At 37.3% G+C, this 13,480-nt stretch overlaps 1 protein-coding gene across 1 annotated transcript in view; it reads right to left on the bottom strand.

The window, feature by feature from the left end:
• dnaaf9 (dynein axonemal assembly factor 9) overlaps nt 1-13,480 on the bottom strand; it is a 179,419-nt gene that overhangs the window by 154,042 nt on the left and 11,897 nt on the right. Inside the window, exons 2-3 of the mRNA XM_039751936.1 lie at nt 3,632-3,711; nt 459-578 (exon numbers count right to left, since the gene is read on the bottom strand). Of these exons, the coding sequence (XP_039607870.1) occupies nt 459-578; nt 3,632-3,711 (200 nt within the window). The remainder of the gene's footprint in view (nt 1-458; nt 579-3,631; nt 3,712-13,480) is intronic.

The raw sequence follows: 13,480 nt of genomic DNA, 5'->3' as shown, positions 1-13,480 counted from the left end.
AAAGGGGACAGTAGGGCAAGACAAAACACTGACTTAATCAGTTTTAATGCAAAAATATGCAGAAGAAAGAAGAGAAGAAGAGGGTCGCAAGGGTGGAGAAAAGAAGAGCTGCTCAGCAAGCACATCAGCCTCTGAGTAAACAAATGATAAACGTACAGAGAAAGAGTATGAAAACTAGGAATGCTCAAGTCAAGTGTATTCACTGCAGTGGGCCGTTACTAGATAACAATAACTATGTACACATGACAATAATGACCTCATAAATTGATAAGCTTTCATATTAAGTTAATTTATACATGACAAAGCACAACAGAAGTTTAAAAAATTAACCCTGTAGAAGAACATTGCACAAAATGTCATTTCAGAAACCTCAGCCTTGTCTCCAGGTTGAAGGGATTGTGTTTCTTTACAAATTATGTATAATTATGTGACCCAATAAAAATACTAAATGCCCTTACCATCCAGGACCTCCTCAGGGAACTCACATCTCTCCAGATCAATGGACTTCTCACTGTATAGTCCAAAAAGCAGGTAGTTTGCCAGTTCACTGCAGCCTTCATTGTACCTGCTATCAATCCCTGCAAAAATACATTTAAAATTTTTACATCTACCTTAATATAGAATTATATATGTGGATTCTTTAAAAATAAGTTTAACATTCAGTGTGCATAAACTAAACAAAAACAACTCAGCATCATTCAGTATTTCCTTCTGCTGTTTTTTTTTTTCCTAACACCCTAAAAGAAAGCATTTATTTAAAATACACACACAATTTGTCTGTCTATGCATATGAATAAATTATAGTTTTATGTTACTGGGACTTTCATATGCAAAAGGAAATGTTAAACAAAAAAAAAAACACTTGATCCAGTGCTAACAAAACTGCAAGTTCTTACTTGCATGTTCAACCAGCATACAACCTGTCACAACTCTTGGATTTCATGATAAACTTAACCTTAACTTTCGCCTTCAGCGAAAGGCTGAACAAAGAAGATGGCGGTGGGCATTGGAGCTCGTCGTCACTGAGGGATGTTGCTGCAGCTTTCCAACTATTGCAGCCACCTTGACACTTGCCACATTGGACAACAGTTTTTGGGTTTTGGTTTGCTTTTGCTGGGAATGAACAATTTCCATACGCTCCAAGAAGTAATAGGGTGTTTTACCGTGTTAGCCATTATGAATGTAGAGAAAAGCCAAGCAAAATGACACCTTTTATTGGCTAACTAAAAAGATTACAATATGCAAGCTTTCGAGGCAACTCAGGCCCCTTCTTCAGGCAAAATGTACCAATAAAGCGAAGGAGTCAGTGGCCGAGTAATGCCGTGATCACAAGAAAATATCAGACTTGCAACATTTGTGTGCGATACCATTTACATGAATTTTCTCTTCTTACTATTAGTTTTTTTTTGCCGGCTTAGGTTTTACAGGGAATTTTAATATTGCTTTTTTTTCCTTTATGCTTTCATAGAAAGAACTGTTAGTTAAACAAAAAAATAAATAGTTTTCCTGGACTGAAGTCTGCTGAATATATGATTTTCTACAGGATGTGGGATGTTTATATGTAAATAATAGTTCATGCAGTTAAACTAAACAATTGAATTCTTGTGTGTTTTTGAAAATAAGCCATAAAGGCAAAAAAGAGCACAGCGATTTAGCATGTGGCTAAAGTTTTATTAAATGTGGCTTAGTAATGGGTGCAATCCATGGTAAAGTTATGTAAATTATTGAGTTAAAATATTAGTTTATTTTTTTGGTATTGAGTATGGGTAGATTTAGAATATTAATAAGCTCATTAGATTATTAACACAGGTTTGTTCATTAAAGGATAGTACCGACAATGATAGTGTAACAAGGTCATATTTAGATTCATTATTTGAAGTAAAAAAAAAATTCCCAACAGTAGGGAGATGACGACAGCTCCTTACAGTTACCACCCCTCTTCAAGAAACGCACTATGGAAAAATAGTGTTGATAACAGTATCACTAAGTATCAGTATCGATAAGCAGTTACGGTATTGATAAAATATTAATGATACCCATCCCTGACTTCGACTGCTAGATGAGGCTTAAAGGACTCTGTTGTCCAGAAGGCCAGTGAACATTTTAGTCACAGATGGCAACAGGAGGAACAGCTTGTGATAGAGAGATATTTATACAAGTTTGAGTTGGTGATAGTAGGTAAATGCATTAAGAACCTCAAGGAAATACTTACAGGAGCATCTACATAAGCAGGCCCATGAAGGGTTATCAGGATATTTTCCCTCTTTTTGTTATTGTTAGGGTCTGACATGGATAGGTAAACATGTACTTTAATTTTATAATAAACTACTTTTATCTATTTTGGGCCTTGTAGTCTTTATTCGGAGACTTATACAGTGAACCTCTGTCTGGCCACAATGTTTATAAATGTAATATTTAAAAAATGAAAATGAAAAACGCCAAGACTACAAAATGTATTTAGGTAGGTAGGCAGGCAGGCAGGCAGGTAGAGTGTCTGTTTAAGCTCTGGTTATGTTTAATGCGTTATGAAAGCTTAATAATAGCAGGTCAGGCTGTCTCAAGGATTAAGTCACAATGCCATCAGATGCTGAAAACAAGAAAAGCTTTTCTCACTAAAAGGCCTCTTTATGACAAATACAGCAACTATACCAACAATTGTGCGCCTCAGTTTTTTATTCTCCTGCTGTTTGTAATAATACAGGTAACTTTTGCAACAAACATTATAAATGACACAAAATAGTCATCAAAATATAAAAACAAAGCAAACACACCCAATGTTTTCCATTATAAAAATAGAGCAAATAAACACAGTGATCCCCCGCCTATTGCGGAAGTTATGTTCCAGACCCATCAGTGATAGGTGAAAATCTGTGATACAGAATGACCATATAAATAAACATTTTTTTATTGATTAAGCATTAAAATACTCACCCCACACACTTTAAACACATGTAAACTTATTAAAAACACTTTGTGCCAGTAGCTGATCTGTCCACTTCTACTTTGCGTGCGTTCAGCTCCCCCCTTTCACAAAGCGAGCAGCAGAGACACCGATTGCATCTCTTTAGCGTGCGTTTAGACCCACCCCCCCTTCACAACGCGAGCAGCATTATAAGTGCCGTGAGAAAGAGACTTAACCATGCCCAATGTTTTTACTAAAATTTTTAAGTAAAAATGAAAATAATGCATATGTAACAATTCCCATAAAAATAATCTCTTGAAATTGTTAATACGGTAAATCAAATCAAGGGGTGGGCAAGCAAAGCGAGTAGGGGTTGGAGCCCCCTAGTAATAATAATAGTATTAATAAATTCGCGATGTAGCGGGGACGTGATAGCTGAACCGCGATATAGCGGGGGATCACTGTATAACCCAACAGATCCAAGAAAATGACAGGTAGCCACAACTTTCTCAATATAACTAAACTTTTTTTTTTTTTTAAGATTCTGTACAGTGTCATTTTGTTTGGAGCAAAGCTATGTTGTTACAGAGATCTAAAAAAACAGCAATTTACACTTTTACTTACAGATCACAAAACTACTTACATTAGTTATAAAGAAATAATCTTTTAATGGGAAAAAAAAGATTTGGCAAGTAAATTAAAGATTAGTTGAGCTATCTCTCAGCTTACCAAGAATGCAGAGGATACCATCTGGCTTTGTCTTGTTTTCACTGCACAGGATTGACTGAATCCTCCGTAAACGGGAACAACTACAGTTTGGGAAAAGATTATAGAAATTGTTAGAAGACAGATAAAAAACAATAAATGAAGTGAAAAATATATCATAACCTAGTGATGACAATAGAAGAATATATAAAACCAATTAAGCATTGCTTAAAAGATTTTTTTTTTTTTTAAGAACATAAGAGGAATGTATTTCTACAATAGTCATATACTAATGGAGTCAATATAGGGCTGCATCAGCAAGCATATACAAAGAAAAAAAAAGGCAAAAGGTTATTTCCACGCTGAAAAGGAAATAAGTTTAAAGATAAAACATTTCAGCTGTATAGTCTTCATCATGGCACACATAATAAGGGCTATAAAGCCCTTTTTGAAGTCTCTCATTTTCAAAAATACTGGACCAACAAAACTTACAATACAGTACATGCACACAAAGTAAACCTACACTGAAAAAACTAAGACTCACACATGCAACAAAATTTCAAATGTTTCCCAAATTTTATTGAACTTCAACGTGATCCAGTGATATAAATCAGAAGTTCACCTCTAGTGGTAGTTTCCAACCTTATTTAATTTCCCTTTCCTCTTTATTTAATATACTACAAGTCAAGTGCAGGAAACAAATGACAGCTTTAATGCACAGTCAGGCTTATATGCAGTTAAAATAAAATAAACATGAAACATCACAAATTTAGCTCACTTCATTAACTAAGAAACCTTAATATCAGGATATGACACAACTGTTTCCAGATTATTATTTTTACAGTTATGAGAATAAGCAAGTTAATAATCTTAGAGTAATACAAAGTGAGAATTGAACAGGCAACCTGGTAGTTTACAATCTGATTTAACTATTTCAAAATGCAACTTCTGAATCAAGTTCATGTCTATTGATATTCACAGAGACTACTGTAAAATTCTTTATTTTAATTCTGCCAAAATTTTAAAAGAATGCAATTATACAATACTAGCAGAATACCCGCGCTTCGCAGCGGAGAAGTAGTGTGTTAAAGAAGGAAAGAGAAAGAAAAGGAAACATTTTAAAAATAATGTAACATGATTGTCAAAGTAATTGTTTTGTGTATTTGGCGGCAGCATCACGAAGTTGTTTTCGGTAGCTGCATCAGAAAATGTACCACGACGTCTGACACGCCTTCTTTTTACTGTTTTCTCACAGCTTGGATTGCTGCTGTCATATATATACACACACACACACACACACACACACACACACACACACACACACACATACATACATATATACATATATCTTCATATCTACATATACACACACTCGCACATACATACCTATCTATATCATATATACACACACATACATACATACACACACACAAATTATATACATGTGTGTATGTATGTGTGTGTGTGTGTGTGTGTGTGTGTGTATATATATATATACACATACATATACTTGTGTGTATGTTTGTATGTGTCTATATGTGTGTGTATAGGTTTGGTCACTGAGTGCAAGGGAAAAATAATAAATTATAGTCTATAAGTTATTAAACAGTAAAACAGTAACGTTTTAAGAAGTACAGGTACATTGAAATTACATTTTCTATGTGAACATTCAAATTTGTGCCTCTGGTAATGTGCCTTACCGGCATTTAAAGAAAATTAGTTTTGTGTCCTCTGCAGTGTTAAGAGAGAAAGGCTTTGGTTTGGGATAAAAGGAAAAAAGGTGTAAAGAAAGGAAAGTTGCCTTTTTCTTTTATATAGTATAGCAAAATACCCGACTTCTGGCGAGAAGTAGTGTGTTAAAGAAGCAATGAAAAGAAAAGGAAACATTTTGAAAATAACGTAACCTGATTGTCAATGTAATTGTTTTGTCACTGTTGTGAGTGTTGTTGTCATATATATATATATTTACACACACACACATAAACATACATATATATATATATATTTACACACACACACATAAACATATATATATATATATATATATATATATACACACATATCTATACATATATATATACATATCTATACATATACACATATATACATACATATATATATCTACATATATACACACACATATATACACACACATACATACATACACACACACATATATAAGCATATATATACATATACATACATATCTACATATATACACACACAGCTATTTCGTATCAGTGCAATACGCTGTTTGTTAAAACGGTTGACTCCCGCTCTTACGTGCAATAACAAATCAAATCATTCAGTTGTCTTTGCTCATATGTCATTTTAGAGCTGGACGCCTGGCATCTTTTTGGCCACAAGTTCGTTTCTGTTTGGTGTGAGGTTCTGTGTTGTGGAGATTCTCAGGATGGATTGCAGGTGCTCATCAGTGAGGCGACTCCTGTGTGCTGTTTTGTTAGTCTTTATCACTGAGAAGAGCTTCTCACACAGATATGTGCTACCAAACATGCACAAGGTTCGAGCCGCATGTAGACAGACTTTTTTTGTTCTTCAAAGTCACCAAAGCGCCGTGCAAACTCAGTGCGCAATAACTCTAGTAAGCGGTAAGTGTTCGGCAAGGCAGCTGAAGCACTGCATTATGGGATCTGTAGTTTATTGTGTTACCAGCGCTTCATATATCCGGGCTTTAATAACAATAATACAGTATATAAAATGATCTCGGGCGGATATAATTACGCCGGGCGGATGTGGCCCATGCCCTTGAGTTTGACACATATGGACTAAATAGAACTTGAAAAGATATATTTTTCAAATGTGATCGCAATTCAGATAGAGTTGACGCCAAGACTACAGCCTGCATGCCTCAATGAGTCATCCTCCCCTCGCTCTTACTTCTTTACCGTTCATCTAATGAATACACTGAGTATGGCTTTACCAAAACAATCATTGATGGCGAATAAAGTATCCATTATTCGAGTATGTAGAGCGGATATATATATATATATATATATATATATATATATATATATATATATATATATATATATATATATATACATATATATATATATATATATATATATATATATATATATATATATATATATATATATATATATATATATATATATATATATATATATATATATATATATATATATATATACCCGCATGTCATGCAGGAGAAGTAGTGTGTTAAAAAGGTAGAAAAGAAAAGGGAACATTTTAAAAATAACGTAACATGACTTTCAATATACAGTATTTGTTTTGTGAGTGTTACTGAGTGTTGCTGTCATCAAGGATTTGATTATCATTATTTCTTTCAATCAGGTTCGATTTGTAGGATGTGTTGTGTTCAAGTTACATTCCGTGTTTGTCAATCGTTGTAAAGATGACAGGTTTCATTCATCGATTCGTTTCTTACTGCATCAATAAACAGCTCGTCTTCTTCTTTATCTGAGACCTGACACACTGCATGCACGGGTTTTTTTTACACTGTCTTCCTTTAATGGGACATTGACTTTTTCCACCGTGTGCTTTGTTTCCACAGTAGCTGCATTTATGAATATGCTTATCAGACGCTTCATATTTTTGCTGCCTTTTCAATTGTGTAATTAGGTTTTGTTCAGCGCTCTTTGGAACTGTTGCTTTTTATCTGTGCACTGCGTCAGTTCACGTGAGCCACTCGGTGTACATGCATCGAAGGTTCCCAGCTGTGCTGGTGCCATCTCCTGCTATGTCCATAGCTTTATTTAATGTTACCTTAGTCCTGGCACTTAAAACTTTCTCTCGCAGTTTCGCTGAGTTTGTGCCAAACACCACGCTGACCATCTCATCTTCCTCTGCATAAGCACAGTCCTTAACCCGTGAATATTTAGTGGGAGTTTGCTATTGGATTGCCGCTGACGGACGGCCTTATATGGGCAGGCACTAAATTACAAACGCCAGCGGCAGCCTGTCTATAAACTTAATTTAAAGTGCAGGTTTACATCGTGCTTTGTTTCCGAAGTAGCAGAACTCATCAATATGGTTGTATATGTCACTCGCTCGCTTCTTATTGTTTCGCTGCCTTCTCAATTATATGTTTTCTTCAGCGCTTTTTTGAGGTCTTCCTGATTTTCTATGTGCTGCGTGATTACGTGGGAGGCGTGATGATGTCACACGAAACTCCTCCCCCACGGCGTTGAAGCTCATCTCCATTACAGTAAATGGAGAAAAACTGCTTCCAGTTATGACCATTACGCGTAGAATTTCGATATAAAACCTGCCCAACTTTTGTAAGGAAGCTGTAAGGAATGAACCTGCCAAATTTCAGCCTTCCACCCACACGGGAAGTTGGAGAATTAGTGATGAGTCAGTGAGTGAGTGAGTCAGTGAGTGAGTGAGGGCTTTGCCTTTTATTAGTATAGATAAAGTATATATTATAGCTACAAAAAGTACATAAAAAATGTTAATGCTGCACAAATGAGTATTTACTTTGATGTGAATAGTCAGTTTCCACTTAAGAGCTCCGTAGAACACTGGCTTAATGAGTAACATATAGCTTCGATATGACCCTTTATAATATGCTATTGGGATATATAGAAAATGGTTTATTTTTAAAATACTATTCCTTTGCCCAGTATAAGCAATTTTTTTCTTTTGATTTAGCTTCTAAAAAACTGCTGGATACCTACTAAAAATGCTTTATCTTCATTATGTTTTAAAAGTTGAAAAATTATATTACAGGTATTGCAATTTTCTGCTTTGTAATTATGGCAAGTAACAAAATGCTCTCTATCCAACACAGACATCTGACTAAACTGTAAACAATATTAGCCTAGAATGCATACAGAAAGAGATAAGCTGGGGAAGGAAGTATGGCTCCTAGTCATCACCATCATCAGTGAATGAGGCAAATAAACCTGTGAGCCAACTTTTTCTTTGTTAATTGTTTTAGTTACTGCTTTTAGTCCTAATAGAAAGACCAGCATATTAATTCTGTTAGACCTTAGTGCAGCATTTGATACTGTCAAGCATGATATCCTACTGTATAGAATGGAAAACATTCTGGGCATTTCTAGCACTCCCCTACAACAGTTTAAGTCTTATCTGACTGGTTCCTATATTCATACATGAGGAGGCTGTAACGTGTGTGAACTAGAGTTGGGCGGTATCCAAATTTTGATACCGTCAAACCTCCTCCCTATTTTACCTCGGTATACGGTATTACCGTGAATAATAAAAAAATTGTGACGTAAGGCTCAGACACCATCACCAAACTGTTGGCTTGTGCCTAAACCGTTCAGAAACTGAATATCAAACACTAATACTGAAACAATAACAAAATAACATGCAGAACAATATTAACAACTTTTATTAGCAACAAATAGCAGTTTATAAAAAAGTGCAAATACAACAGTCAAACAGAATTAAATTAACATAAACATCCAGAACAGTTTTCCGGAGACGCGCACACAAATCAATTAAACTAAATCACACCGCCTGTACAACTTTTAATAACAAAGATGAGCAGCTTATAAAAAAGTGCAACTAGACCCACAACAGTCAACCAGAGTTGAATTAACATAAACATCATCCATATTATAAAAAGTATTGCAAAGCAATAGTCCTAAACAAAAACGTCTTCTTTCCAATATCGTTTTTAACGTAAACCAAATAAAAATACCTGAATCAATTAAATAAAAATAAACACAGTGCGAAAAGGAACGAATGGCAAGTGGCATCAATCTATTCAAGATTTCTCGCTAGAAAAACCAGCATGTTTACTTTGTCCGGCTTTAACAGGGACACGTTGTGGACCAACAACTTTACCTGCGGTGCTGAAAACCGCTCGATGGTGTGCTTGTGGCACAGGCGAGGTACTTTCGTGCCACTCGTGACATCTGGGGAAAACGCCCGGCTGCATTTTTCCACCAGAGAAGTGGGTCCTTGTCTCCTTGAGTAACTGGCTCCAAACAGTAGGCTGTTATTTCAGCTCCGACTCGGTCCTCTACGGTGCCGCGCGGACCTGCCATTGCATCAGATTTTTTGCAGCATACTCCCAAAGTCCTCTTTTTCGTGAGGGTGCAGGTTGCTCCTCTCCCTCTTCCACTCTGATGGCCACTGGACCTGCTGCCTCTAAGCTCACGATCTCAGCCTGTAATTCAGCCTTGGTCTCAGCCAATGCGTTGTCATCCGTCTCATATCCTCCACGGTAGCGAGGGTCGAGGAAAGTGCATTTTCGCAATATTTTGCGCACTGAATTGGATTCATACTTGGCCTCCAGCTTTGTTAGAATTCCAGTTTTGATTGACTTTGTTAGCTGGGGTCATTTTCTGATGCAGCCAACACATTGTCCCTGCAGAGCTGTAGTATGGGGAGGATACAGGAACTGGTCACATAATTTTCTCCTGACAAAATATCAGTGAAGTCACCGACTGGTTTCAGTGCTTCGTGAACAGCTTTCAAGACGTCCATGTCCTGCCAGGTCAGGGACAGGCTGCTCCTTCTGTCATCAGACAGGACGTGTCTGATCGCTTGGGCCTGCTCGAGGATTCGCTGCACCATTGCCAGTTTGGAGCCCCAGCGAGTTGCGCAGTCCTGCCGACGGATGGATGGATGAATTAATTAATGAATGATGAATAAATGATTAAATGAATGAATAGGCCTAAATAAACAAATGAATGAATAAATAGGCATAAACAAATGAATGAATAAATAGGCATAAATAAGCGAATGAATGAATAAATAGTCATAAATAAGCGAATGAATGAATAAATAGGCATAAATAAGCGAAATTGCTTTATTTAGGACAATTCATTCGTTAATAAGCGAACGAATGAATAAATAGGCCTAAATAAACGAATGAATGCATAAATAAATAAGTCCATTAACGTATATTATTCCACTTGGTCAAATTTGCATGCACATTTATTTTAGGCTAAATAAGTCCCATATGCATCAAGCCTGCATTTACTTGATAAAAAATACAGGAAAAATGACAATTTAAAAATGGTTTTCTATTTTAATATAGCCTACTTTTCAATATAATTTATGTGATGCAAAGCATATATATATATATATATTTATATAATATAATATAATATAATATAATATAATATAATATATATATATATATATATATATATATATATATATATATATATATATATATATATATATATATATATATATATATAATATATATATATATATATATATATCCCTTTTTTATATTTGAGCCCCTGAGGAACTCTCTGCACGTTTTATGCTTACCATTATGAGACTATGTTTTGGGAGTCCCAAGTCCACTTGCTTCTTGTGGAATTCATGCTTACGTTGCCAGCTGTGTGAAAAGGCCCGACAATATTACGGCATAGTCCGAGGGCGCGCTCGGTTTTTTGCCTCTGGTCATGCAATCCATTTGTGACAGCCAAGTTTAGATTGTGACCGAAGCAGCATAGCCACGGCCAATGCAGGGACCTGATTGCGGCATGAATGTTGGCAGCGTTGTCAGTGGTTATGGCTTTAAGTTTTTTCTCGTCAAGTTGCCATTCCTGAAGTGCAGCTCTGAGCGCAGCAGCAAGATTGTCTGCTGTATGACTCTCAGGAAAATACGTAGTTTGGAGGCATTTGGATTCAAGTTTCCAGTCAGGTGTAATAGTATGGACAGTCAGAGACATATATGGTGTCATGTTAACTGACGACCACATGTCAGTTGTTAAGGAATAACTGTGTGCGCTGACAGCACTTGAACATTGTCTCTAACTTTACTATATAAATTTGGGACGGCTGTTTGTGAGAAATATTTCCGTCCAGGCAGCTCGTACTGGGCATCTAGGACCTTTACCATGTCCGTAAGGACTTTTTTTCCACTGTGTGGAAAGAGACCATTTCCTTCGCCAAGTATTTTGTCACTGCATCAGTACAGGTTTTCTAACGGACACTGTCCCTTTTGTACTTTGTTGCTTTCCCGAAGGCCCCCCATTATCGTCGGCTGCGAACTGGCGGTGGACCTAAATGTTGTTGGTCCTGCATTGGGAGGAGTTGAAACTGTTCCACTGAGTGAACTCGGGTCCATCCTCGCAGCAGTGAGTGGATGGTGGTTTCGTATATGCTACCTTAGGTTCGAGGTATTTCCATCTCTCGCGGTCACCTTTTTGTTGCACAATTTGCAAATTGCCTCGTCCGTATTTACCGCCTCTCCTTCTCGTTCGGCGAAACCCGAAATACTGCCAAACTGCAGAAGTTGTGTTCTTTTTCGAGACCAGGTCATTTGGTGCGCGACTCGCCATCTTTCCCCACCTCTCTCTCCTCCACGCTGTCACGTGATGACAACCACGCATCGCATACGCATTTTTAGGCATTAAATAAATTATATTTAATATTTAATCCTTGTCTCCTATATAAGTGCATTGTTTTTATGACGGTATAACGGTATTGAAACGGACACCGTTGCTATTTTTAGATCCCGCGGGATACCATATTACCGTTTTACCGCCCAAGCCTAGTGTGAACAATATCAAGTTCTTGGGTATTAACATTACAACAGATCCGACCTGGTCTTTGAACACATCTTACCTGATAAAGAAGGCCCAACAAAGACTCTTCTTCCTCAGGAAGATGGAACATGCTGGATTCTCCTTTCGGCTGCTCACAAACTTCTACAGATCTGCTATAGAAAGCATTCTCTGTCACAGTATTACAGTGTGGTACAGCGGCTGCACAGCACAGGATAGGAAGGACTTGGCATGGGTGGCGAGAACAGTACAGGAGATCGTAGGAAGTCCTCTCCTAGACCTGGACTTTATATGCTGGAAGGGTGCAGAAGAGAGCCAAATGTATAGCTGCGGATCTCACCCATACGGGAAATGGACTGTTTGTACCACTGCCTTCGGGAAAGCGGCACAGAAACATTAAAACACGCAGCAGCAGACTGAAAGACAGCTTTTTCCCCAGAGCTGTGAAGTCCATCTGCCCCTGCTTATACACACACATACATCTACCCCTAACCTGCCCCCCTGTAGACATTGTGAGACTTGTCCAGACACCACCAGTCGGAGACCACATCTTTATAAAAGTAACACTTTTATTCATTCACAAATAAACACAGTCCCGAAACACCACACAATGCATACAACAATAATCACCCAATAATCCTTCTTACTCTCAGTCCTTGGTCACCAATCTCCTCGTCCTGCTCCCTCTCCCGACTCTAGCTCCCAGATTGCTGGGAGGCGGCACCTTTTATTCCCGCCAGGATGTGATCCAGGTGGCTGGTGACGATCTTCCGGCAGCACTTCCTGGTGTGGTGGAAGTACTGCCCTTTGCCCCGGAAGCACTCCGGGCGTCCCTGGCAGGTTCACACACACTTTCCCTCGTAATCCTCCCCTGCAGACCCACGCACACAGATCACTGGTCTCTGCAGGCGTACTACCTCAGGAAAAGTCTGGACTTGATGTTTTATTGCTGCTGTCTTTTATACTTATTATGTTTATTTTATTATTTATAGTATATTGTGCATTTTAAGTATTCTGCCTTGAAGCGGAGTCCTACCAACAAAAAATTTTGTTATGTGTATGCATAATGACAATAAAGAATTCTACTTTTAGTAGGAGGTCCAGTTCAGTGCTGGTCACACAAGGTGTTCCGCAAGGCTCTGTCATCGACCCTCTGGTCTTCTGTATCTACGTGCATCCCCTTGGCTATATTATTCATATTATATAGCTTTGGAATAGGATATCATTTATTTATATGCGTATGATACTTGAATCTATTGTAGTCTTAAAACTGAAAGTTCAGAGTTTTATCAGCTCACAATTTGCTTCTTTGAAAACCTCTCTAACCTTTTAAAATTAAATGTAACAAAACCAATGTCATGCAAAT

The sequence above is a fragment of the Polypterus senegalus genome, chromosome 4, assembly GCF_016835505.1.
Source record: "Polypterus senegalus isolate Bchr_013 chromosome 4, ASM1683550v1, whole genome shotgun sequence".
In the NCBI taxonomy this organism is placed as follows: Eukaryota; Metazoa; Chordata; class Cladistia; order Polypteriformes; family Polypteridae; genus Polypterus; species Polypterus senegalus.
The sequence above is the reverse complement of the archived record's forward strand: the minus strand, read 5'-3'. Positions and strand labels throughout refer to the sequence as shown.